Raw genomic sequence first — 27,786 nt, 5'->3', positions numbered from 1 at the left:
GTTCCTGAGATGAATCCGGAGCCGATTCCTGAAATTACTCCGGAGCCGATTCCTGAGATGACTCTGGAGCCGATTCCAATGCTGGAATCGATTCAGATTCCTGAGTTGATTCCGGAGCCGATTCCTGAGTTGACTCCGGAGCCGATTCCTGAGTTGACTCCGTAGCCGATTCCTGAGATGACTCCGGAGCCGATTCCTGAGTTGACTCCGGACCCGATTCCTGAGATGACTCCGGAGCCGATTCCTGAGATGACTCCGGAGCCGATTCCTGAGATGACTCCAGAACCGATTCCTGAGATGATTCCGGAGCCGATTCTTGATTTGACTCAGGAGCCGATTTGTGAGTTGGCTCCGTATCCGATTCCTGAGATGAATCCGGAGCCGTTTCCTGAGTTGAATCGGAAGCTGATTCCTGAGTTGACTCCGGAGCCGATTCTTGAGATGAATCCGGAGCCGATTCCTGAATTGTTTCTGGAGCCGATTCCTGAGCTGACTCCGTAGCCGATTCCTGAGATGACTCCGGAGCCGATTCCTGAGTTGACTCCGGTGCTGATTCCTGAGTTGACACCGGAGTCGATTCCTGAGTAGGCTTCATTGGATCCCAACGTCAATTCAGATTCCGGATTATGAACGATTCCGAATATGATTCCGGAGCCAAATCCGCAGCTGATTACGATTCCGGAACCAATTCCGGTCCCGATTACAATTTTGGAGCCGATTCTGGAACCAATTCCGGTATCGATTCCAAAAACTGATTCCGTACCTATTACACGGAGTCGATTTCAGAAAACTTCGTAGCTAGCCGGAATCGATTCCGACGAAAACTTCATTTTTCCCATCACTACAGTAGAACGTCGATTATCTGGGGGCGGATTAACCGTCGGGCGGCTTAACCGTGCGCATAAATGTGACAGCTGTTCAAACATACGGCGAAAATTTGCAGCTACAGTCAAGTAGGCAATAAATTTTTTGTGAAACTCTGTAGTGTCTAGTGGTATTTTCGAAATTCATTTTTGTTCATGAACAGTTGTTAAACCTATAGTTATTCATTAAAATAATATTCTACTAACGATTAATCGATTATTTCGATGTGAATTAATCATAAAACTAGTGAATTTGACAATTTTTATATGAATTTGACAGTTTTTGGACGATTATCCGTGCAAATCGATTAACCGGCAACCGTCCGGTCCCGAGGTGCCCGGATAATCGACGTTCTACTGTATTTTTGAGTTTAAAAATAACCCCACCGTCATCGTTTGACGTTTAATTTTGGAGGTTATTTTCCGCGGCCTATCAGCAGCCACAAAGTTGTGCAACGAACAAGAGCAGGAAAGCCTTATCCGCCTCCTCCGAAGCCTGCGGCACCCGAAGCACCAGAAAGCACTAACACTAACACAAAAAAAAGTAAGTTTTTCCTGTTAATTAAGTGAATCGACGAATAATTACAATTGGTACGTCTCTATTTCAGATCATTTGGAAGTGACCAATGGCCGAAGTGAGCAGCATCCTTAACAATCAACTTTACGTGCGATTGCTCAAATTTAGAGCCAACAGCAACTACAGTCGCGTACGCGTTACTGCTCATACCGATGACTTCGAACCGGAAGCTGGCATGATGTTCCTGTGCAATTGCTGTATGGCGAGCTTTTACAGCCCCATCGACGTGTCGTGCCGGTTCCTGCTGGTTTTGTATTACCATCTGTACGAGCAGCATCCGCACTTGCTGTGTGTAGTGCCGCTTGATGGGCCAAAGGAAGACTGTTAGATTGTGTAAGGGTTTTTGTGCAATGTTCCTTAAAATCTGCGACAAATGTAGAAAGTAAAACCCACTTTGTGACTAAAGAGCCAACTCTTTCAAGTTTTGATTTCGTTAGGGTTTTGGTTTATAATTCAACGATACCAATTACGGGAGGTTTGCCGTCTGCGATCTTCAAATCTTCCAAAGAAATTGCAAGTTTCCGTGTGACCTAGTTGCGCGATTGAATCGGACCCGGACATTCCATTATACTTCCCGTCAATTCTACGTACATCTCCTGGTTCCAATATCCTCTAGGTCCTTTCCACAGTCCAAAAGATATGGTCGAAAACCAAACATTTGTCAAAATTCACCCCAAAAACATCTAGCAGCCATGGAAATGAATTTCGAAGGAGGAGATCTTCAATGTTCCAGAGCCTAAAAAAACCCAGCCTCCTGTGATACCCGTCAGCGGAGGGAAAAGGGAAAAGAAAACAACGCAAAGAGAAGCAGCTCGCATATCACACTCTCTGTCTGAAAGTAATCGAGCACAACGTTGGCAAACTACGAAGCATCCACACCTGGGACGGACGGAACAGGACCGGGTGGGGTAGAATCCGGGAGAAACACACACCAAAAAACAAGTCATCCCGCCCCAGCAGTTTCAAGAAAACCCATCATTGAGGGCGCGCGAAATGATGTTTCGATTGCGCTGATAATGGTGTGTGTGCGTTGCCCGACCCGGACGAGTGATAACACGCGGCGAAAAGCTGTCTTCTTCAACCCCTCGGGATCCCCATTCTACGACGATTCATCCCTGTCTAGCGATGTGTAAACAGACGGGATGGACTGCGAAAAAGACTGCGCCCCCCCCTCTTCCCTTTTACGTTACAGTTACCCTAATCGCAGCCCGCAGCCATTCAATCAGTCTAGTCAGCCGGCAATAGCCAGTAGTCAGAGAGATCTTCACCGTATCGCGGGATAGCAATCACCGTTCCCGAGATGACGGGTTTTGGGTGGGCAATGGCCCCATCCCCGTCTCCCTCTCACGATCGCATGTGCAACAGGAATGGTGTCCTTGTACGGGACCGTCGTCGCCGTCGCCGTCGTCGTGGTCGTCCTCGTCCGTATCATCGTACTGGCTTCGCTTCGGGAAGGACGCACACGCTCGGGCCGGGCTCGTGCACCGGGCCGCTATAAAAGCGGTCCCCTTATCGGACGGCGTGCTCAATCGGCCGAAGGATACTATCGGCACCACGTGGTCGGCAGTCAGTTTGCAGTGGTGCGGTGCTTTCGAGTGTTTGGGCCTGTCCGTGCGGTGTCCGTGTCGGAGCGGCTCTTCGGATCCTAACCGGTGAACGTTTTTAGGTTTTTTTTGGGGAATTAGTGAACAGTTTTGAGCCTAGTTCCCAGTGGTGGGCTACAAACTTCCTGTAACAAGAATCAGGATAAGGCAGTGCTTTCAAGTGAATCTTACAAAAGGGAAGGATGCTCAACAGGTGCTGTAAATTGTGGTGTGCCTGTGTGTTTCATGGTCAAGAATACAGGATGTGATATTGCTGATAAGCCTTACCGACCCGCCTACCAGCCCAGAACCAAGGCTGTGTGTGCATTAGGATAATTTTGTTTGCGGCGTGCCACCTGTTTTGCATCACTAACCTGGAAGTCATTTTTCAAGGTTGACAACGACGACGCCGCCTCAGCAGCAATGGTGTGCCGTGTGTCCTGGCAAAGTGTGTAATAAAATCCCCTCGTCTTGTTAATGCGAAAGAAAACTCCCCCGAGAGTTGTGTGTGTGTTGTGGGGGAAAAGGTCCTGTATCACCCCCACGGAAGACCGTCAACCATCCTTGAAGAAGGGCCCCGGAGCTCTAAATGCGTCTATCGATCAGGTAAATCTAGCCATCCAGTAATCTAGCCGTCAAATTGTCACTCACTCCATCATCAGCCGCGTGTGTCGCTCGGTTGCTTTCACCTATCCTCCGGCCTACTATGTTCGTGTACACTGCGTGTGTGTGTGTGTGCTTGGAATGAGATTAGGTGTAGCAGGTGTCCCAGGTGGAATCTGTTGTGTGGAATTGTTATTCGTTTAAAACTGGTGATATGTGATCTGGCGCTGATTGCACAAAGTACTGAAATACGAATAATCTCATCGATGTGGCATACCAATATCGAAAAGCCGAAAAACCTCAAGATAAGAAAACAGTGAAAGAAGAACTCCAAGCATCATGCTGCTCCATCCAGCAATGAAACGTGACGTGCTTGGATGTGTGACCTAGTGCAATGACCGTCCAAAAACTGCCTCTACTCCGACCCGTCTGGAAGCGTTTGACCATCCAACCGAGCATATTTTATGCGGCGTGCAACAAGTGGCCCCCAATTGTGTGTGGTTCGTGTGAGTTGTGTGTGAATGTGGGTATGTGGTGGTGGCATTATTCCTTTTTTTTAATAAGGCTAGAAAATAAGAACAACTTATCCGGCAACAGCTATGATGACGATGTTTTCAGCAAATGATGGTGCTGAAAATAATCATGATGCTGAGGATGATGATGATGATGATGATGAAGGTAATAGGTCGGTTTCGTGCTTGCATGTGTTTGCAGTACTGCCCCAAAATGGACCATGGTGAACCGAAATGTGTGGGTACGGTCACGTACCAGCTCCCTAGTGGACACGCTGGATCTGAACGTTGCCGCTGATCGTTGGCGATGATGTCCCCTCGGGGTTTTGTGGAGGTACAATGTGTGCGTCTGTGTGCGTGTGCGTGTGTGTGTGTGTTTATCTTTTCACAATCTCATTTGTACGCGCGGACAGAGCGGGCAACTGTGAAAGAACGAGTTGGATACGTGCCCATTTGCTGGGCACGGTGCGCAACCGAAAGATTGCAATAAAAACACGATGTGGATGTGTATCGCCCGGACCGGACTGGCGTAACAACACATGATGCTGGCGTAACAACACATGGCCACACAGCCATGGCTGCCACGGACAAAAGACAAATGTGTACCGAACGGTGATGAGTTTCGCACCGGACACTTTTATTATTTGTGTGGTGGTGCATTGTGCCATTTGTTGCAGTGGATGTGCCGTAGGGTGCGATAGTTGCATTTCGTTTTTTAATTCAATTAAATTCACTTCTCGTGCTTGCTCTGGTTGCTATGGCTCATTTCGAGTCGCTTCTTGTAACAGGGGGGGGGGGGGGGGCTTGCTTGGATTCTAGGAAATGTGCAGCATGGCGGATGCACCCAACTTGGGGTAGTATTTTTCAATCAATCAGATTCAGTTTTTATCTTTCATTTTAATTAAATAATGCTACACAAATCAATCAAAACACTTCTCTGTTTATAGGTCACATTATAAATTACACATAGTTTTATATTATTTTATGTTTCATATTTTTAAATTGAGAATTAATATAAACAGTATCTAACACAAACGATAAAAAAATCATTTGGTCTTTTTATGTTTGGTACTTCTAAATGAACAGTTTGCAATTTTTAAATGTCCAAAACTAAAAACAAAATTTAAAAAAAACACAAAATTACATTAAAAAATATATAAATAAGCACGTGTTTATTCTTTCACTGTAGTATTGTAGAGCAAAGAATTGCAAAATAAATGAAAGATATCAAAAAGGAGCTTCTTTTGACCAAGGATTCATTATTATTTTCTAAAAATAAAAAAAGCTTTATGTTGTAGTTAAATCCTTCTAGCGCATGATGACCCCATACAGGTCTATTACAAGGCTTCAAATCGAACCTAAAACTTCTACAATTAGATCATTCAGCCAAGTTCAGACTTGCAGTGTAAAGATAAAAATAAATAAAAATTTAGTCTTAGCTAGTAAAAATTAGCACTCAATGCAGAATGTTAGACGTAATCTTAGAACATAATGCTAGCTATCATCCATACATAATGACTGTGGTTAAATAATTTAAAATCTATTATTTTATGCCATTCAGCCTTTCTGTTATAAAGGGTTTTCCTCCATACGGTAATTCCCTTATAAAGTTGCTTGAAATTATCCCTTTTTCTAATCCTTTTTTATCTGATGCTATTTTCCTTTACTTCCACCGAATATTATGATTATTAATTAGGATAATTTATTTGATTATTTATTTACATTTATTACATTAGAATGTTTGTTTATTAATTTATTTATGTTTTTTATTTTATTTTCTATTCTTTTATTTTAACAGTTAATTTTTTAGCTATTATTTGTGTACTTTATTTAATCACTTATTTACTTATTTATTTATATTTTTTTTATTTATTTGTATCCTTATTTATTCATTTATATCTTTATTGATCTACTTATTTCTATACTAATATTATTTTTTGTTAAATTATACATAATATTATGTATGTTTAATGTTTATTTACATATTTTTTTTACTGATTTACTACAATAATTGCTTCTGGCTTCCGTAGACTATATACAATACCTATCGATAATCCTCAATGAGTGAGATTCTTTTCCTTTCTAAGCATTGTAATATAATTACTTATACATTACTTGTACAATTCGTTCTACAACTTACGATTATTGCAATCCCTAAAACTAACTCACAACTTTCGCAAAACATCCCCACTAATTCACTGGTTCAGTGATCTAAAAGTAATGTTTACATCTCGTTATTGCTACAGACGCCAAACCAGCTCGATCCGGTACACACGCTCCATCCCCAGTGCAGCAGGCTCGACATGGTAATGGAATGCGATCCATAACGCTGTTACGAACGTATAAAAATAATCCTTGCGTAAAATCGAGCAACTGGCCGTGAAAAGCCTGTGTCGATAGCGAAGAAACAAAGCAACAACGGTAACCAGCAACCAGACAGAAACCGGCCATAGTTTGTACCAGTGTACCGCTGTGCTATCAGTTAGATAAAAGAAACGCACTCACTAAACTAACTACCCAACTTCGCTTCGCTCGGTATGCAAATGAGCCGCGTCTGCAGCACGCGCGGTGCCATATAAAATGTCAACGGGACGTAAATTATCGCGTGACAATCAAGCAGCACCTTGTCAGCTGTATCGCCCAACGATGATGATGATGATGATGGCACACCCAATCGACTGGGATCGGTTCACCGAGGCCAATGGCCAAAGCAAGCAGCAGCAGCACCATCTTCACCATCTATCCCACCGTCTCTGCAACGCCCTGTAAGAGCATTGTTACAAACGGCAGCACCTCACCGACAGGAGCGGTCACCACCGTCAGCGATGGCCAGCGGGGCCGGGCGCAACAGAAACGGGGCGTCACTGAACTGCGTTCCGTTTGTGTGCTGTGCCGTTTTACTGTGCTGGGTGGGCTGCCATACGCCGCCGCCCGTTACGGCACACCCGCGTGACCATCGGCCTACCGTACAGCGATCGGTGGAGGATACGGAAATTGGGCAACTTCTGAGCAGCCTACTGGACGGGGCTGGCCGGGACGGGGACGATTACAACTTGGAGGAGGACGGCGAGTCGACGGGCGGTAGTGCGGCCGGTTCGGCCGGAAGTGCCAATGGTTCGAGTCTCGCCGGGGGCCACATCGACCGGGTGCACAAACGGAGCCTTAGCAACCTTGAGATACAACCGATCATTGACGATACAAATTATACCGTGTACCATGTGGGTGTGCTGATGGCATCACATCTCGGTGAGTCGGAGCGAATGGTTGGGTGGCCGGCTGACTGGGCTTGGTGGTGGCTGACTGCTGTAATGACATTTTCCATTCGATATCTTGTTTCGCTACAATTTCAAATCACAGACTCACCTTTCGACCTGGAACGTTGTGGACCGGCTATCGATTTGGCGCTCGAGCTGGTCAACCAAAGTCTCATGAAAGTGCACAACGTACGGCTCAGCAAGGTGCAGCGAAGGTAGGTGTGAAGTAGCTGCCTACGTTGGATTTGTGTATTTTTGTTAAAGCAATCGTAAAAGTTTAATGAATGCAAGGAAATGGTTTCCAATTGGGTAGGATTTATTTACAGGTTTGATTTTATAGTTATTTTCCAGTGTCATTTGTGCAGTTGTTCTTATGCTAGCTATGTCTGTAGTTATGTTATCGCAGCTTTTTGATGTTTCTTTTTCCTTGTTCATTTACTTTATTTCGTTTCTTCTTCTACTATAACTTTATGTTAGTTGTATATTATTTTTTTTCAAGTGTTCTGTATTATTATTATGACTGCTCCCAAATTGAATCTGTTTAAATTTGTACCTCGATTCTATCCCAGAATGTACAGAATGTGATAAATTTTCATATTAAACTTATCTACACCTTATATGCTCAGTATATGTGACCGTCTTCATTGCTGCCTTTAAACTAAATGACACCATCAGTATATCCGTATGGCTATGCTTTATTTCCCGTGGATCTGTTTATTGAGCGCAGTTTTTGCGAACCGAAAACAATACTTTAGAATGTCATTTAGAAGTGAGTTATTGATTTCAGTTCATCGGTACGAATTTAAGATCATTTGCAGGATCGATTTCCCGGCTGTAGTCCGAATAACAGTTCCAGTGAAATTTAACGTAAAATGTTGGGGGTTTCTACTATATTTCATTAAATATTAATCATAATATGGCTTACCGTACATCAAAAGAAAGGATAATCAATTCCTCAATTACTTATACTATAAACCACATTGAATTAAACAATTTAATGCATTTCCTTGTGATTCTCCCCGCTTTGTTCACGGTGAAAAAATAGTGGTCAATGCGGGATCACAACGAAATGCACTTAATTCACTTTTTCAATATGTTTTACAGTCTTAAAAGTGAGGGAATTGAATATCCTTTCTTCTGATGCACGGTAAGCCATAATCAGATTAATTTTTATTTGAAAATAGTAACAGAAAAACCCGAAATTTCACGTTCACTTTCACGCAAGGTCTAAAGCGACCTCAAGGTAAGGGTTTGGGATCAGTTTAAGTCTTAGATACGGCATGAGATAAGATCAGGCTCTGTTCCGGTACCGGTATTGGTTTGTGATTAGTTCCTATTTGGCTATAAGTTCAGCATTAGTGCTAAGATCATTATGGGTTCGGTATTAAACTTTAGAACCTAATCAGATCTATTTATGGTATGGATTTTGGATCATTTCGATCAATTAAGATTTTGGGCTAAGGGGTCCTAACTGGACGAAAAATAACATAACAACACGCAAACCAGGCGTTTATATTATTTTTGTTTATTTTGTCAATCAAAGTTATTGCTCGTTAGTAACCAATTTCGTTTATCTGAGAGAAATGCTAACGCTTAAATGCGTTGAGACATGACACTTCAAACAAACACTAGCACCATCTCTCTAATAAAACCGCTTGCTACACTGACAGACGAGAAACTGCTGAACCTACCCCTTTTGTTTTTGCCTCCAAATTCCAACGTGGAATGTTTTATACACTTCTCACATCATTTGTTTTGATTTGAAAGCTATAAATTGATTTTCCTAGGTATTTTGTCCAATTATTCTCATAAAATCTTGCCTCACACTTCCTTGGCAATTTGCAATATTTGGAAAAGTTGTATGAGCTACATCCAAGCAGCCGCGAACAGAGCTCAATCTGATAGAAGTGATCGCCCCAATTGCAGTACTTTCGTGAAGGACACTTTTGTAACACAAGTGTCAGGTTGGTTCGTCAGTGTTATTAATTTATGTTTTTTTTTTTTTTATAAAACTAGGTGAATATTTTCTACATTGACTTTGCTTACCATTCTAATTATATCTAAAAGTAATCCATGGTCTTATAAATGAGCTATCAAGTAATTGATATTACTTTTGTCATAAAAACTATTGCATTTGGGTTAGTGGACTTATTTAAAGATTCCTTAGTGACCTTAGTGACCTAGTACATCTCATTATCGAGGGTCACCCTGACTCCGACTTTTTTTACCACAACAATCAAACCCATTTAAAGGGTGATAGTTTTATGTCCACTCCTTGACTAGTTCGAACAGACCCTTTTTGGTACATTTTGCTCTATCCTCACAGTTTAGGGTTCATGGGCTGTAAGCAATTTTCTACAACTTATTTTTTGTCCAGTCCTCCCATCTCGGATATAATCAAATCTGACCCAAGCCCAACCTTTATCTCATGACCTTGCTCTAGAAAGGATGTCATAAATGCCTAATTTACCATATCCGATAAATGGGGTAGGCGTTTGCAACACGATTTAACACATTCTCCCATATAGTAGTTCTCCTGAGCAGGAAAAATTAACTGATAATGATTTTTTTTTTGTAACTAGTAATATCGATCGTAACAATTGCCAGAATCATTTAAGAAAGCGTTTCTTTCATGCATTTTTGAATGCTTCCGTTAGAGCAGTGAGTTGATAGGACAGTTGTTTGTCACATCGTTGAATATGACTTTAAACTCCTTCAGTTTGTGCTAGATTCAATCATATTTACGCAATAATTCTTCCTCCGAGTTTTCAGGAACTCCCTTCACCCTCCCTCTGCTCCTACAATTCCAAGCATTATGCAAATTTCGCAAATCTCAAAACAGTTTCATTGCGTCGCACCAAATCAACACGTAGCCGGACGCGTCCCAATCAAGATAGCTCACATTCCTCCCCCAGATGCGGGGTGTTTATGGTTTGGGATTTTTGTTTATTTCCCCTTTCTTGTTAGAGGCAACTACCAGCGACTGGTTAGATTGGTACTTGTCGACGTGCCGAAACGTTCACATGCAACAAGCCTTCGGCATCCACGGCAGACCACGTACCACGTGCGCCGAACGTGAGCTGTTTGTAATGAGTAAATACCACCACCAAACACCACAACCACCACCACCGGTGGTTTGTACCGTGAAAACGGCATCCTTCTTCGTTCCCCCCGCTGCCGACATGCTGACAGGTTATAGCTAAGAACCTAGCCGAGGGTTAGCACATGCTTGTCCAATCTTCCCGCATCCCGAGGTTACGCGGCCACTGCCAAAATGGGGCAGCTCCCATTTCGGCAGCTCTTTTGCTTGCATACCATCACACGCGTCTTAACGCGCGTCATGCAGAGGGCTTTGCTTCGGTGTACTTTCTCGCCATGTTTTTCTAACGCCGCTGTCCCCGAAATGTCCTTCAAATGGTTTCTCCTCCCTGCCCCTTGGCTCCTGGCTGGACAGTTGTAGGTCATCGTGCGTGGAGCCCCTGAATGGAAGGGTCGAGTAAATAAGCATACTTATGTAAATTATATGTCGTCGTTTAGCCTTTTTTGTTCGCTCGGTGCCACACTCACAGTCCACAGTTCCGAAATAATATGGCGCCAGGCCGTGCGTGCGTGTTTGTGTCATCATGACGGGCAAGATTAGAAAAGAAAAGTCAATTTGTCGGCGAATATAAAAGAACCGTGGGGAAAAAAAAGAATGAAAGGGTCGCCTTTTTTCTGCAACCCTTGGCCTTGTGCTTTGTGATACTTTGCGAGTCAGGACCGCGAAGTATGCAAACACTTTGGCCAGCTGACACACGTTAGCCGCAGCACCCTAATCAAAACCGTGTGCGCCCCAAGTTTTGGAACAACAGGGCCCACGGTTGGACACAGTTTGGAGAAGTGTGCTAATCCTCTTATCCTCAGCGCCACATCCGCTGCGGCCAATTAAATGACACCAATAAAACGGGGGCCATTTTAGCATCGCCCGCCAGTGTCGAGGGGTTTTGTTGTTTGTCGAAAGAGGTTGGGCGCTTTCACCGTTGCCACTGAACCGTGCCAATGGTCGGTCGAAACAGAGTCCAACTCGTCGGGATACTGTTTTCTAAATTTTATTTGCTGTTCGTTTGTTCGTGTTCGCCTCGCGCTTTAATCGAGTGATAATTTGACCTCAAGGGTTTTTGCGTGGGTTTTATATTCTACTGTTTATTGCTGTCAACGAATGTCTCCCTGCCGTAGATGGGGATACTTTGGGCCATTGGAACAGTGGGCCATTGGGTGGATACTTTGAGCTGTATCAAGAGTGGTCGCATCTTGCTTTCCATACATTAGAATGTTTTTGAGACGATTTTTTTTACAAAGAAAAAACTGAAAGTTGTACATCTTGGAATAAAAATCAATAACTTGTATGATCTTAAATCCATTGCAAAGGAAAACCACAACTGTTTTATAGCTTCATATTAAGAATATTAAGCAGAGCGTATGTAGTTACAAATATCTAAATTATAAAGCATTTTCAAACACTAGTTTTCGTAATTGAGTTTACATCAACCTCTCTTTACAATGATTCCAGCATTTTGAATAAAAAACTTGAAAACTCTATTCATAAAAATGGATAGAGGTCATATCTCCGTTCTATTGTTCTTCATATTCTTTAGTAAGAAATAATGAAAGTTCGTTAACAATTTTAAATACATGGATTACAACAAGTCATATGTTGATAGCCAGCTAGTTTCAATGGAAAATTACTGATAGATATTTTTTATTTTTAAAATCGACACACATCATACAAATATTGAAAAAATCCCTCCAAATTGTTTAAATAATTGTTTAAAATATTAGTACTAAATATTAGTACTACTAATCCTACAAGTTCAAAAAACCGATAATTTTAAAGATAATTTTTGAAAGCCTGGACAAACTTTACATACTTTCGCACTCTTCCATATTAGCAATAAAATCTCTCATAGCAATACTGCATAAAGAAGCTTCTGGGACGATTAATTTCATTTGTTTTAAGAATTCTGTCGATGGTCTCGATGGCAAGGACGACAAGACTACCAATAAGCAAGTACAGAAGATACAGGTCAATGTCGAACACTTGGATTTCACGCTATTTTTTTGTATATGTGAAACATGAAATCACACAAACTTTGTGCAGTGGCTTTCACCTCTTATATAAATGGTTAGGCAAAAAAAAGGAATGGCTAAATCTTCTTTGCACATACAAAAGTACGTATGATTAAAATTCGGTTTTTTGTAAGACAAATATGTTTTTAGGTGTACGAGATCAGGTGTCTCTAACCTGTGGTCCGTGGCGTTAACAGAAGTGGTCTGCGAAAAAATATGTTTTTAAAAGAAAAGCTTATTACAATACATATCGTGCAATTGTTCAAGATTCAATTTCCAACAGACACGTCTGGAATAAAATTTATACATAATTTTGATTATTGTATGTATGCCCTCAATAGATATGTGCCGCGGAATATGTATTTCAAAGCCAAGTGGTCCACGATCCTAAAAAGGTTGGAAAGCCCTGTACTAGATCAATTGTCAGGTTGTCACAGTGATCCAATTGGTCAAGGTCAGGGCAACAGTATCAAGGAAGATTTCAACTAGATCAGTACTGAAATTTGGAATGTCGGAAGTTTTATTAAGGATAGTTTTCCATTTTATTGTTTGACTCATTTCCATGTAAAAGACTCTTAACTTAGAAAAAATACCAAATGCGGAAACAACAATGATGAATAACCTAAAAATATACAAAATACGAAGACCCTGATCCTGCCTGATTACACGAAGACATTAGATATCATTAAAATGATGTAATAACTGCCATATAAACGGACACAAACAAATGAATCCTCAACGAATGGAGGATTATGTTTTTGGTATTTGTAAAAAGATATTCATTAAAATGCGAACAGTGTAATATGTTTGTCGCTATTGATACTTCTTCTTCTTCTTTTGGCTCAACAACCGTTGTCTGTCAAGCCAAGGCCTACTGCTTGTACCACTTGTGGGCTTGGCTTTCAGTGACTTATTGATTTCCCCCCATAGCAGGATAGCCAAGTCTTACGTATAGGGCGGCACGATTCATTCGGGGCATGAAGCCATGACGGGCATCATGTTATAATGCCGTACGAGTTGACGAATGTACCACGAGTCCGGCTCGCCATTGATACATTTTGGAGAATTTTGAAGCAAACCTATTTCGATCCCTCGCTTAGAACTCCGATATGAATAAATCCGACTCTGATACCAATTCACGATAGCTTGGACGGCATGTCAGACACCCAGAATCAGTCAGAATCACATCATTACACTATTTAACCACTTTTTTCTATATTGTAGAACATAATCAAATATGAATTACAAAATACCTACTAGCACAACACGATCAAATCTCTCAGTTTGTGTTTTATCAAATCTCTACCTGACTTTTTGCATTACTTTTTGGAGCATTTTCTACCTAATGTCATATCCATTAAGAATCAATTCCTTCTCCCTACAACACCAATTCCCTTTGCTGCCCCGTTTTGGAAATGAATATCAATTACAGCCCGTGTTTTCTCCCCGCTACCTGTTCCAGCTATGCCACCTGCTCCGGCTCCAAATCACCCGGGCTGGCGGCCGATTTGCACTTCAAGCATAGCGTGATCGCGTTCATCGGACCGGCTTGTGCCTTTGCGCTCGAGCCCGTCGCTCAGCTGGCCGACTACTGGAATACACCCATCATCACCGGGATGGGCGATCAGGTAAGTAAGTGAGGACCAGGGCGGACAGTAGTTGCTTTCTTCGGTTCGTACTTGGTGCCTGTCGCTGCTCCGGCCGGCGGTGATTTGAAAAGCAAATTTATTTAATGAATCACCACAATTAGTGTTTAATCTAGCGTTAAGCAATCAGCGGACCTTGATCCTTTCGCTATCATCGTGTGTGTGTGTGTTTGCTTCTTCTCTATTTACCATCCACGTGGGGTGGTCATTATTGTTTTGCTTTTTGGTCGTTTTTCTTCCCCTTTCTCCCTTTCATTTGCCATCCACGAGCGGATCGGAATGATGCTGTTGACCGGGGCGAGACACACCAGCAACCGGATGAGACATTCATTTATCGTTTGCCGTTGGTCCGATAATTTCCTGATTGGTCCGGTCGGTGATTCCCTCGGATGGCCTTTTGTCTCTTTGCCCGATTAAATGTCATCATGTCGCGTGGCACAAGTCAACATCATTTCGCTTCCTTTCCGTCCACCCATCGAGCAGTCGGCAAGAACTTTGCCGGCTTTCTATAAATACAACTCAATTTGGTTGATCGAGCCTCAGTCTGCCTCCCTTCGCAAGCCGTGCCGTCGAGGAGGAGGAGATTTCGTTATTCCTTCCTCTAAGCAGCCGGACAAAGCAGTCCAGCGTCGTTTGTTTGTGATTTCCCTACACAGTCGTTTCATTGCAGACCATTTCCTACAGCAGCGCCATCACATGCCGCGCGCGAGAGTGATTGTTTCCAGTTGCAGTTCGCTTCCAATCTCCAATCCTCTTTGGCTCTCCTTAACCGACCAGTAAAATGAACAAGTAAAGCGTCTAATGGTGCAGAAATGTATGCTCGAATGATTCAAAGTGATCTTGGCGTTTTTTTTGTTGCTCCGCTCGTCATTTCATCGTCTTCCCAACAATCGCGTCCTGGCGTGCCCTTACAGATGGGAGATAGTTTTTTTTCCGCACCATCCATTTCGCAAAGCCGGAACGGAAGTAAGCGTAACCGTTCGAACGACTCCATCCGTCTCCCAGAGTCCGTAGCTTCCGCACTGTGCTATCCTTTATTTTATTAAAACCAAAGCAAATGCGCCAAACGGTTTTTGCAATTGCTACACCAAACCAAACTCGTCCCGCTCAATATGTGCTGCCGGCATGAATGTGAAATTTTATGCGCATAAATACATAGCAACGAGTGTCGCGTGCATCGGCAGCAGCACGCTGTGCGCTGTTTGCGCATGGTGCGCGCAAATTTCTTTCTTTTACCGCCTTCTAAATCTGTCTCATTTGTTTCTGTGTTTTTAAATTTTTCGCTAAACGCTAGCAAAAGTTAGTCATTGAAGTGAATGTTGGCGGTAGTTTTCGTGGGAGTCAGATTGTAGTAGCATTTTTGAATAGCGTTTTTGCATATTTAAATTGTTTGCGTTGTCAATGGCTGTGCTTTTTTTAAATATCTGAGGAATTCAAGGATTTTTAAATGTCTAAGAAATGTTTTCTTTTTTAAATCAAGCGAATTCGGCATCGTGCGTTTGCGTTCATTCCATCTTTCAATAATTAATTGAATCGTTCATAACATAACTCGTCTTCAATTTTTATACTGTTTCATTCTTTGCATTAATCTCGAAAGATTAGGATAATTCCATTAAAAAGTAAACCAATTAAATGGTATATATTTTTATAACTTTTACTTTATTTACTTCCTTATTATTTCGCGACTTTTTAGCGATCTAAGAGAACATCGATGTGGAAGTGGATGGTGGGAGGAAAGCAATATCAGGCTAGGATTACATTCCTTAACTATGTATGTAAAAGCAGCAAATATTTAGATTCTGCTAAAAAATCGTTGTTGAGATTTTTGTGTCGCTTTTGTTTGATCGGATCAGTTTTGAACCGTTGCTCACAAAACTGGTTAGGTTCTCATGGCAATTTGAAAATAATTTTTGAAAATCTTTTTACATACTTTGGTTTGCATATTCAAAACAATCATTACAGGGGAAAAATTGTTTTGATTTTCTTTAAATATTTTTTAAAATTATATTTTTATAATTACTTTTATAAAACTCATAAATCTTTAAAATGGTTATAAAACACTTTTTAGAAATAGCTAAAAACATATTTTTCTGTAAAACCTTACTAGACTATGTTATTTATATTTTTGAACGATTTGTAAATGCGTAAGCTAGCAAAAAAAATGTTTTTCGAAGTGTCTTTATTGTTATGGTAGGATCATAAATTTGTTGTTTTCGTAAGCCGTGTTTAAAAAAATAAAAAATAAATGTTTAAAAATTTCCAAATATGTGAAATAGTATTCTGCACAACACATACATTTACATTGTTTTTGTCTATCTCTTACGGATTTTCCACAAATCGCGCGCTGTACAGTACAAATCGGTCGATCCGGTGTTTAATAAAGTCAACCTTGATGAAAATGGTCGATAATTTCTTGTCCGCTGCCGTCGAGGAACTGACGGAGTTGTTTTCGCAAAATTATCAATATTAAATAAATCTATAAGTGTGCTTTCGTCGTTGGCCGTTGGCCGGTCTCATGGTACAGTCGTCAGCTCGTACGACTTAACAACATGCCCGTCATGGGTTCAATCCCCAAATAGACCGTGCCGCCATACGTAGGACTGACTATCCTGCTATTGGGGGGAATCAATTAGTCACTGAAAGCCAAGCCCACAAGTGGGTACAGGCAGGCCTTGACCGACATCGGTTGTTGAGCCAAAAGAAGAAGAAGAAGAAGTGTGCTTTCGTATTTGCGCACAAGATTTGTAGATCTTGCACGGATCTCAAACGACTTGACGTGGATTTCACTCGAGACTTTTATTACATCTCTGCATTTAGTTACTTACCCAATTGACATTTTCGAGCACAAATAATCGTAAATTCGAGCAAATTCCCTTAAACTGGAGCCTTAAACTTCCCTTAAACTGCACCACATTAAGGGAATTTAGGAAAAGTCCTTTAAAATCAACTGTGATGCGGCTTTTTAGTTACTTTCGTCTAGATTCGCTTGAAAATAATATTTCCTATCGTTGTAGTTGGTCATGTACCCATTTTATACTTAGATGTTACCCATTTTTGTAGAATAACGTCACAAAAAATAGCGAAAACACCAAACAACTAGAAACAGTAGAGTAAAACAGTTCAAGAAAATGCTAGGCGATTGGGAGCCTTTTCAATGGTTTTGTATTGGATTCAGACCCAGAATACGTTGCTGTCGTGTGCGCCTCAAGTATCAAATGTGTAGTACAATCCACAATAAATATAGCTGCATCAGAGATAAATGAACACCACTACTAATGAACTACTCGTGCTATTGCGCAATCTTGTTATGTGCAATTTTTGATAATAAAAGTCACTATTTATTGTAATTTTGATGTGTAGCCTTACGCTATCGTCCCATGCTCCAATAATTCTAGGATAGTTTGAGATAAAATATAAAAAGCTCTGTAAGAATTACTATATATTGTTATCACATAAATTTCACATATTGTATTCACAAATACATATTCCTCGCGCTAGTATAGTAATCTCCTGAACTGCATCTGCTTTACCTTTGTTTCATTCCAACTACAACTAACGGCCGCCACCAATTCACAGTTAATTGGACAGTTTTATCGTTTTGCCAACGTGTACACCATCTAATAACACCTTCGCGACTTTCAGCGCTCCGGGTATAAGAAAATCCCCACCCAGCACAGCAGCAGAGTTCAAGTGGTGGATGAAGACCAAAATAAAGAAAATCCCGGATAGCAAAGGTGTCAAGTTTGAAGCAAGATTTATTCCCATCACCACCTGCTGCTACCGGGTTTGCAGCAGTGGCAAATATCGGGTTGACCCAGCACCACCGCACCGGTTTGACCTGTGTGACCGGGCCGCCCCTCCTGCAGCCTGGGAGGGGATGAAAATTATTGTTCCCTTGCTACCATCCCGGTGACCCGGTCGTTCGTTCTTTCCACACCTTTTGATTCTGTGAACTTCCTTTCTTTTCAAACAGAACGTTCGTCCGTTCGTTCGTCCGTCGACATATCGACGATGGTATCGCTTCTTTCGAGTGAACATTGTAATCATGCTAACCGGGCTCGCTTTCCCTTTTCCTCCTTCTCTCTTTGCAGCCCCCATCGGAGGGTGAACTCTCGGTAACGTCCGGCATTCTGGGCCGATTGAGCAACAGGTGGAAAAATGATAGCTCGGTAAGACGCGGCGCTTTGACGACCTGGCCCAAGGAAGGACGTAAAAGGGCGGCGGTCGTTTGCACTTTGACAGTGGTTGGATTCATGCCGCTTCCCCGTTTTGCTCACCCACTTCATGCAGGGTATGTTCAAGGATAAGTCCCGCTACCAGACGCTCACCCGCATGTCCTACTGCCAGTGCCGGCTGAAGCTGGTGTTCTCGAGCATCTTCCGCCAGTTCGGCTGGCGCCATATCGCACTCATCATCGACCGGTCGGATCTGTTTTCGCTGACGGTTGGGAAGAACCTGGAGTACGGGCTGAAGGACGAGGAGCTGCTCAAGTTTGTGCGCGAGCTGGACGGCAACGATGAGGAGGACATCGAAGCCTACCTGAAGGATGCGAGCATGTACGCGAGGGGTAAGTGACGGTTGGCAAAAGGTTCCCATTTCGCTCACTGATTGGCTTGTAAAGCGGGATTGAAGAGAGAGAGAGAGAATTATTTCGCACAAAAGCGGGAAAAGTGTGTCATAGAATCAGAAAATGGAACTGTCATGTCGTTGACTTCAAACCGTCAAGCAGCATTAAATAGTTCCTGGAAATTACTTCCATCGTGCTGTTCCGTTTCTACATCCAGCTTTTTCCGGAGTGGCGTGAATTGCAACAGCGAGTTTATTAACCCCAAAATTTGCTTCCAGCTAAACACTAATTATCGCCCCCCCCCTCTCGTTGCTCCCCCTCTCCCTTCCAGTGATAATACTGTCCGTGCGAGGTTCGCTGGTGCGCAAGTTTATGCTTTCCGCCCTGGCGCTCGGTATGACGCGCGGCGAGTTCACCTTTCTCGACGTGGAAATCTTCCAGAGCTCCTACTGGGGCGACCACTACTGGGAGCTGGGCGACGAGGACGACTTTAAGGCGCGCAAATCGTACGAGGCGCTGCTGCGCGTCTCGCTCCTTCAGCCGACCAGCCCGACCTACCAGTACTTTGCGGAAAAGGTGCGCGCACTGGCGAAGCAGGACTACAACTACACGTTCGTGGAGGACGAGGAGGTGAACTTCTTCATCGGTGCGTTCTTTGACGGCGTGTACCTGCTCGGGATGGCGCTGAACGACACGCTGAACGAGGGCGGCGACATACGGGACGGTACGGCGATTACGCGGAAAATGTGGGGCCGTGATTTTGAGGGTAAGTAAGTGATAGCATGAGGGCATGAAGGGCCACATCTCACGGGTCGCTTCTCTTTCCAGGGATCACCGGACACGTGCGGATTGATGACAACGGTGATCGTGATGCGGACTATTCCATCCTCGACCTGGATCCAATTACCGGGCGGTTCGAGGTGGTGGCCCACTACTACGGCATTACGCGGTAACGTGCACTAATAGGCCTGTTAGTGAGTTTGTGCTAAAAAATAACCATTCCGGAATCTTTCCTCACACAAACTAGGGAATACTCACCCGTCAAGGGAAAGAAGATTCATTGGCCGGGCGGTCGCGAAGGTCCACCGCCCGATGTGCCCAAGTGTGGATTCCTCGGCACATCGCCCGCCTGCCAGGGCAATGGTGGTAAGAATAAAGCGCTTTTCCCGAGCCACGTCGTGAGCGAAACCCCCCCGGGCAGCAACAATTACCCCTTAAATCACGCTACAAGCATAACGATAATGATGCTGCTGCTGCTGCTCCTGCTGCTTATGCGCTCACTGGGTGCTCATTTTCTATTCCCTTACTTTCACTCTCTCTCTCCCTGCACTTCCCAAAACTAGACATGATTATCCGTTATGGGCTCGTTGGATTCGGCATAATCTCCGCCTTTGCCGCTGCGGTCACGTATATACTGTGCAAGTAAGTACCGGTTTGGGTTTTCGGCTGCTTCTCCGTCTAAACAATTCCAGCTATTCCGTGTCGTATCGGCCAATTCCCTACATTCCTCGCCGTGGGGTGTGTACGTGTGTAGGATTAGGAAAGCGAACTGTCATTGCAATTGAGGTCAACTTATCTAATTATTGCTATTGGTTCAATTAAAGCCGGATAACATTGGATGGTACGATATGTGCTGATGTGTGAACGCCGATCGTGCAAGGCAGCTTACAGGGGTTTCCAGGAGTTTTGATAGCCGTGGAACACTTTATTGACTCTTTCTTACGTGAAATGAATTTAATGTAATGGGAATTGGACTCTATAGCATCCTTGTTTAACAAATCCTATAGGAATTGGATTCTGTCCAAAAAGAGTGCCATAGAGTCCAATTATCAACATATGAAGTTCAATTCCCATTAGAAAGAGTCAAGGAAATGTCCCACAACTATGAGAACCTCTGGAAAACCCTGTAATCAGAAGAGATTAAAATAATAGATACCTTTTTCACTGATAAAAAGCTAATTGGAGATATAAAATACACATACAAATACGTTTTTTTCTCCCATGCTTACCATACCTGAGCTGTTTGATTTTTGCTGTTTTGAGTTTTTGTCCCTAATTAATGCTTCTATTCACTTCCTTTTTTCCACGCCGCTTTTAACTCTTTCCACGAACTTCCAAACACACACACACAGACAAATGAAGCTTAATAGCGAGCTGAACAACATGTCCTGGCGGGTCCGGCCGGACGAGGTGCTGCTGGAGGTGGGCAAAATGTTTGGCAGCAAAATGGGACTGCAGAAGCTGAACTATGAGGTAAGCATTCGAACGATGGGCTTACAGGTAGAAACCCGCTCGCCTGCCATTGGGCCAGGAATGACGGGCACAACGGTTCAATTATAATTGCTATCACTGCGTTGGACGAAGGCCGGGGTTCACTCGTTTCATGAAAAGGCACGTCTAATGAATTATTCAATCGAATTTCGTGGGGCATTCAACCACCACGCAGCTGTTTCCAATTGATGTTTTGTGACAGGCTGATATGGCAGCTGATTCAACTTCTCGTTGAAAGGATAGCGGTGACCTCAGCAAGCGGGCAGGATGTGTCTGCGGGTGGATATAATTGTTCAGCTGAATGCTGAGCTGAGTGCAATCGGATCGGAGCACCGCTAATGCATTATGCAGCGTGGAAATTGTTATCGATGCTGAATTTTAACACGCTTTGAATGTGTGATATAGTGTAAATTTCGTTTGATATTATTCGAAATCGGAAAGCTGTGCTAATTAAATTACAAGTTTTACTTTAAAGGGGAAGAGAAAGAGATAGAATGGCGATACAGCCATAGTTGGATAAAGCTAAGCACGGCTAACGTATCATAGTATGGATCAAATATTCAGGATCGTAACAAGCACTGAGCGATACTAATAAACTCTGCAAGTATCAAGGGCATCACTCATGTAGTCCGACAGCCTAAAACTGCCTAAAAAGCCGCTTGAACCTTCAAAGCTGGCTAGACAATGGGCTGTTTCATCCACTGGGGCATTGAATTCAATTAGCCTGCATTAGTCAAATGACTGCATGGCGCCGTAATAACCTCTAGTTTGGTACAGCTGTCGAGCTCCTAAGCCTTGAGACACACATAAACAGGTCTGCATATTTGAGTATAACCTCGCGAGTCTCATATTGTGAGATAATCTAACGAAATTTTCGGTTGCCAGACATCGGACATCGTATTGTGTAGATTATATTTGTCAAAAAAATGACTTCAACACCTTTCAAGACGAGATTCAATCTTGTCCATTAATGTCAAAATGCACACAAAATATTCACCCATATTTAATATAATTGTATACACATCTTACATATAACAAATATGAGAAGTATTTAATATCTATTGTTTGAAGATTTAAGTTGGTTCAAAATTATATACAAGGTCTCTCCAGGATTTTTAGTTGATTAACTTCTTCTATTTGGCATAATGGCCAACACGGCCATGCTTTTACAGACTTTTAAGCAGTGCTGCCAAATGTCACTGTCAATGTCATAAAAAAATCTGACTGAAACAAAATCCATGTCAGCGTCTTGTACTCAATTGTGATAATCAATGGTGATTCTCAAAACAATTGGTGTGATCAATGCATGCTTCGTAACATTTTTGCAACCAACGCTTGGTCAGTCACTCTGTCATGATTTTTTTTACTGTGATCAAAATGTCACTGCCATAGTCATGACAAATTCCGGCTGAAACAAAATAATGTCAGCGTCACGAGCTCTACTGTGATGATCAGAGGTGAAACTCAAACAGTTGGTGCGACCTTCACATGCTTGATGACATTGTGTGCAACCAACTCTTGATCAGTCACTAGGTCGTGACATTTTTTGTCAGTGATCATCACGGTAGTTACGGAAAATTTGCGGTGCGTGCGTGTGCATGTAAACAAAATGAGCATATTTTCTCGCTCTTTTCTACCCGACAGACCATCAAAGCAGACAGAGCGAGAAAGCATGGTCATTTTGTACTTTGGGGCCACACGCCAAGTATAATCCAAGAATATCGTGATTATCACCGACAGAAAATGTCGTGACCAAGTGAAAGACCAAGAGTTGGGTACTAAGCAAAATGTCATTAAGCATGTGATTGTTCCACCAACTGTTTGAATCTCATCTCTGATCATATCAGTTGTGTACGTGTGTTGACTTGAACTTCGTTTCAGTCATGAGTATTGGTGACTGCAACAGTGGCATTTGACAACACTGTTCATAGCTGGCAAATGTCATGATTATATCGGCAATTGCTTTAAACTCAGCTTGTCAGTCAGATTATATTGGTTTATATGTATATGATTTACAATTTAAAAGGCTATGATGCATGTTGTTCAGTTTAGCTAAATGTTCAAAAATTTTATTATTCACTAACGCATCTTTCACATGATCGTAATCTCCCGCCAGAACTTTTCACTGCAGCAGTTCGGGCTGAACTCGGGCCGCGTTTCGATTGCATCCGGCAACTCGCAGCTGCCCGCCCAGCTCTTCACCACCATCGGCATCTACAAGGGCGAACGGGTCGCCATCAAAAAGGTGGCCAAAAAGAAGGTCTACATCACCTCCACGCTGCTGTGGGAGATTAAGCAGGCGCGCGACGTGAGCCACGAAAATACGGTCCGCTTTGTCGGCGCCTGTATCGATCTGCCCCGCCCGACGATCCTCATCCTGACCGAGTACTGCCCCAAAGGTAGCCTGAAGGACGTACTAGAGAACGAAGCGATTCAGCTCGACTGGAACTTCCGCATGTCGCTGATACACGACGTCGTGAAGGGTATGGCCTATCTGCACAACAGCGACGTCGGCGTGCACGGTAAGCTGCGCTCCTGCAACTGTCTCATCGACGGTCGGTTCGTGCTGAAAATCTCCGACTTTGGGCTGCGCACGCTGACCACGCCGTCGGAGTACGTGCGGGACCAGAACTACTACAACAGTAAGTGCAGACAACGGCGGCTTAGCCCTGACCGTTCCCGACCGCTGTGTGTGTTTTGCTTCTCACCAGTGCTAAACTTTACAGAGCTGCTGTGGGTTGCGCCGGAGCTATTACCCGCCACCGTCATCCCGGGTACGCCCGCCACCCAGAAGGGGGACGTTTACTCGTTCGCCATCATACTGGAGGAGATCGTGGTGCGCGGTGGCCCGTACGAGACGGCTCGCCAGTTTCTGGATCCGCAGGCGATTGTGGAGCGGGTGGCACTGCACGAGAGCCCGCCGTTTCGGCCGTTCGTGGGACAGCGGGACTGTCCGCCGGATCTGCTTGACCTGATGGAGAAGTGCTGGTCGGACAGCCCGGACGATCGGCCAACGTTTTCCGGCATCCGGAGCAGCGTGCGGCTGATCATGAAGTACTATTGAGAATTGGGTATATTGGAAGGGGTTGTGGTGCTGCTGCGTGTTTCGGTTTTTTGGGAAGCTTCTCAATGTTAATAAAAAAGAATGTTATTTTAAAGTATGTTAACACATTGAGAAGTTCTTAGAAAGGCACAAGGCAGTACGCAATCTGATAATGCGCTTTGGTTTGTTTGGATTTGCTCAACGTTTTCTATAAACACGTAACACAATTAAGGATATCTCAATACAACGTTCAACATTTCCCTTTTCTCCTACACACACGCTCACCCTGTAGAGGATTCTGCGAGAACCTCATGGACGATCTGCTGCGCCGCATGGAGCAGTACGCCAACAACTTGGAAAGCTTGGTGGAGGAAAAAACCGAACAGCTCAGCATGGAAAAGCGGCGCACGGAGGAGCTGCTCTACCAGGTGTTGCCGCGCCCCGTCGCCCAGCAGCTGCTGGCCGGCGAGATGGTTCAGCCAGAACAGTTCGAGTGTGTCACGATCTATTTCAGCGATATCGTCGGCTTCACCGCCCTGTGCGCCCAGAGCCGCCCGATGGAGGTGGTGGACTTTCTGAACGATCTGTACAGCACGTTCGATCGCATCATCGGGTTTTACGACGTGTACAAGGTGGAAACGATTGGCGATGCGTACATGGTGGTGTCGGGGCTGCCGGAACGGAACGGGCACGATCATGCGCGTGAGATTGGGCTGATGGCGCTGGCGATACTGGATGCGGTCAGGTCGTTCACCATCAAGCATAAGCCGGAGTATCAGCTGAAGATACGCATCGGCATTCATTCGGGACCGGTTTGTGCCGGTGTCGTTGGGCAGAAGATGCCCCATTACTGTCTGTTTGGGGATACGGTCAATACGGCCTCGCGGATGGAATCAACTGGACACCGTACGTGAGCTGTGTGGATGAAATTAGAGTGGTTATAATAGCAGAAATATTCTTTTCCTTCATTACAGCACTCAAAATTCATGTGTCGGAGGCAGCTAAGCAAATACTGGATAAATTTGGAACGTTTCGGACGGAGCTGAGAGGAGACGTTGAGCTGAAGGGTAAAGGGATCGTCACGACCTACTGGTTGCTGGAGTGCTCTGAACCCGACCCACGGTGACTACTTGGCTATTCATGCGCTTCTAACTAGCCTCATTGGTATTTGATTCATGTCTCTCTCTCTCTCTCTCCCTCTCCCCCTTCTCATAACAGACCCCCGACACCGATGAGAAACTATAATGAAAACGAAGTACCATTCCCGATACTGTTCCCAGCGATCGGAAAGTAAGGGATTCTTCCCTTCACTCCCTGCAGCATGCTGCAGTGTGTCCCGCGTGCTGCTGTCTCGTTACTTGTCAATGTTAGCCAACTCTGTGTCTTTCGCTTCGTAATATTCGTCTCTCGGCCCGGATAATGGTGTGACGGTGTGCGAAGAAGATTGTCGGACGGTTTCAGTCACGGGCCACGGGTGGAATGTCGTCCGCATTTATGTGTCAATTGAAATCAGGATCAACATGTATATGTATCTGTGTGTGTATGTGTAGTTGTAATTTGGAGCAGCATACCCGTACCGTATTATTAACCAATTGTCCATATTTGGCTGCAGAGCTGGTGCTGGGTAGTATAAAAGTGGGGAAGGTTTTTAAGGGAGAGATATGATACGAAGATGGTAAACTATTTTGTGTAGCATTTATAGCCACCCGGACTTAGCCGGTGTACCATAATGAGAACTATTTTGATGTATTTTCGCTGTTATTGCGACCATGTATGAATAAATGTGAATATACAACTGTGTAATAACTTGTGTTTGTGTTTATATACTACACCCAATTTTTAGCAATTTCAATTTTTTTTCTGTTTACAGTTAGTTAGAATGGTGATTTTATTTTAATGTCTTTTATCGGCACAGATATGTTGTTTTTGTACAATAAGCTGTGAAAAAAATCGTTGAGAAATTAAATTATTTTTTTTTAATGGAATAATACCATTTGTGATATTTACACATGATTGTACAAATTGTAACTAGCAGTCTAGCTTGCTGCTGCTGCCGGAGCTGATGCTACAAAATCCTACCTAATACTCACCAACATCACACTTTGATTCCACGATATACCAGGCGTCTCCATAATATCGATGGAGGGCTGGGCGCCTCCATCGTGATTCCATGAAATTATTATTTTTAAATGGAAAAACGAATTACACGTAGCTTACGTTACAGAAAACCTTTCCCTTTTAAATGAATACAATTTGTCCATTGATTTTGGCTATGACTTATTATCTCTAAAATATATAATCGCTATTTGAAAGAAAATAACTAATTTTGATCCTTTCTTCGCCAGTCAAGTCATTTTTGGTGAGCTGTTTAAGTACTGTATCAACACATAACCTTCACGTTAATTTAAACTGTTTTAATTTATATTATATTCTATTCACACAAGATGTTACGATAGAATAAAATAAGAAGGAGATTATTTTCATCTATTTGGCGTAACGAACGCTTGCCGACCTATGCAGGCTTTGAAACACTTAGCCAGATAATCAATCCTTGCTCGATGCGGAAGGGGGGGGAGGTATTCTATACTTGAACCCACGATGGAGGTGTTATTAAGTTGTACGAGTTTATATTAGTACCACAGAACTGCTCCTTTATTACAAATACTATATTTAAATTAATTTATATCAAAATGATAGTTTTGGGTACATTTATTTCAAAATAAGTTACCCTTAATCCTTTTCCACCAAAACAATGTTTAACCTATCAATTAATTTTTTAAATTATTTTTTGCCATTCGTTATCAGCTAAATGATTTTTGAAAGTCTTTGTTGTGGAAATTCCACAAAAACATCACTAAAATAACGTTTTTTACTCAAAATGGCTGACTTTTTTATTCAGGAGGAATGGTAACAAAATTGCTAAAAGTGGCCGACTTGTCTTGACTTGACTTGTCATGTTTTTTGTAGTATAACGTTATGATCAAATGAGGTCAAATGGTGAATAAAACCACTGCCCGAGCCTGTATTGCTGATCGGGTTTTTACATTTTTTTAAATTATGAAATCATTTTAAAAAACCAATAACAACGATAATTTTATGATGAACAATGAAAATATCTGTTCAAATCAAATATATCTTTTAATGTCTGGAGTTAAGACGTTAGTATAACTAAATGCATGTTGTTCGATCCAATCCTTGAGAAAGAACACTGCCTTATTTGAAGGAGTCCATCGAGCAAACCAGCTACCTGGCGTCTCCATTATCTCACAAAAATCTCAAAAATCAAAAATGAATGAATCTTGTCAATCATGATCATCATGATAAATATCAAACAAACAAAAAATAGATATAGTCCACCATGGTTCAATATTTGCACGCATCTCAACAACGAACCAAAAACGAACCGATGGTCACATTGTCCGAACCGAAGGGGCACCATCATGCGGGCACAGGTTGTAAACGTTTACATTGAACATTGTTTACATTCAACAAATACCTGGCACGCTCATTTTAAGCCCGAAACCGAACGAACAGAGGTAGAACGACAGACCGACTTACCGTTTGTTCTAAGAGCGCTACGAACGTACGGCTGAAATGGGCAGACTACCCAAAAATTGTCCACATGGTGTAACTCCGCCGCTGTTCCCTCAACAAATCTGCGGCCGAACCGTTATCGTGGCGGATTTGTGAGCAAACTCGTTAAATGGCTCTCTGTTTACAAATCGTAATCAACCGCTGACAGGATAGTCAAGAGACACTCA

General features: G+C 43.0%; 1 protein-coding gene across 4 annotated transcripts; it reads left to right on the top strand.

Annotated features, from left to right (window-relative positions):
- Positions 1 to 1,064: 1,064 nt before the first annotated feature.
- LOC1275535 (atrial natriuretic peptide receptor 1) lies at positions 1,065 to 25,834 on the top strand. 4 transcript variants are annotated; one of them, XM_061658018.1, is made up of 18 exons: positions 1,067 to 1,407; positions 1,472 to 3,092; positions 3,417 to 3,629; positions 6,385 to 7,384; positions 7,496 to 7,607; positions 13,961 to 14,126; positions 18,236 to 18,313; positions 18,435 to 18,711; positions 19,043 to 19,477; positions 19,540 to 19,660; positions 19,739 to 19,857; positions 20,055 to 20,133; positions 20,844 to 20,964; positions 23,099 to 23,624; positions 23,709 to 24,036; positions 24,318 to 24,931; positions 25,000 to 25,147; positions 25,244 to 25,834. In XM_061658018.1, the coding sequence occupies exons 4-18, from the start codon at positions 6,964 to 6,966 to the stop codon at positions 25,317 to 25,319; spliced, it is 3,621 nt and encodes a 1,206-aa protein (XP_061514002.1). In that variant the 5' UTR covers positions 1,067 to 1,407; positions 1,472 to 3,092; positions 3,417 to 3,629; positions 6,385 to 6,963; the 3' UTR covers positions 25,320 to 25,834. The 4 variants fall into 4 exon arrangements, with proteins under 4 accessions (XP_061514003.1, XP_061514004.1, XP_061514002.1 ...); XM_061658017.1 differs by having other exon boundaries at positions 1,472 to 3,629; XM_061658019.1 differs by lacking the exons at positions 25,000 to 25,147; positions 25,244 to 25,834 and having other exon boundaries at positions 1,065 to 1,407; positions 1,472 to 3,629; positions 24,320 to 24,872.
- The last annotated feature ends 1,952 nt before the right edge of the window (positions 25,835 to 27,786 follow it).

This window comes from Anopheles gambiae, chromosome 3 (genome assembly GCF_943734735.2).
Source record: "Anopheles gambiae chromosome 3, idAnoGambNW_F1_1, whole genome shotgun sequence".
Taxonomy (NCBI): domain Eukaryota; kingdom Metazoa; phylum Arthropoda; class Insecta; order Diptera; family Culicidae; genus Anopheles; species Anopheles gambiae.
The sequence above is the reverse complement of the archived record's forward strand: the minus strand, read 5'-3'. Positions and strand labels throughout refer to the sequence as shown.

What these genes read in the sequence shown, in the direction of transcription:
- LOC1275535 (XM_061658018.1), top strand. Translation starts at nt 6,964, where the DNA reads ATGGCCAGCGGGGCCGGGCGCAACAGAAACGGGGCGTCACTGAACTGC. An exon ending in CTCAGCAAGGTGCAGCGAAG is followed by an intron (nt 7,608 to 13,960) that starts GTAGGTGTGAAG and finishes TACCTGTTCCAG; the next exon opens with CTATGCCACCTGCTCCGGCT. An exon ending in TGCAGAAGCTGAACTATGAG is followed by an intron (nt 20,965 to 23,098) that starts GTAAGCATTCGA and finishes ATCTCCCGCCAG; the next exon opens with AACTTTTCACTGCAGCAGTT.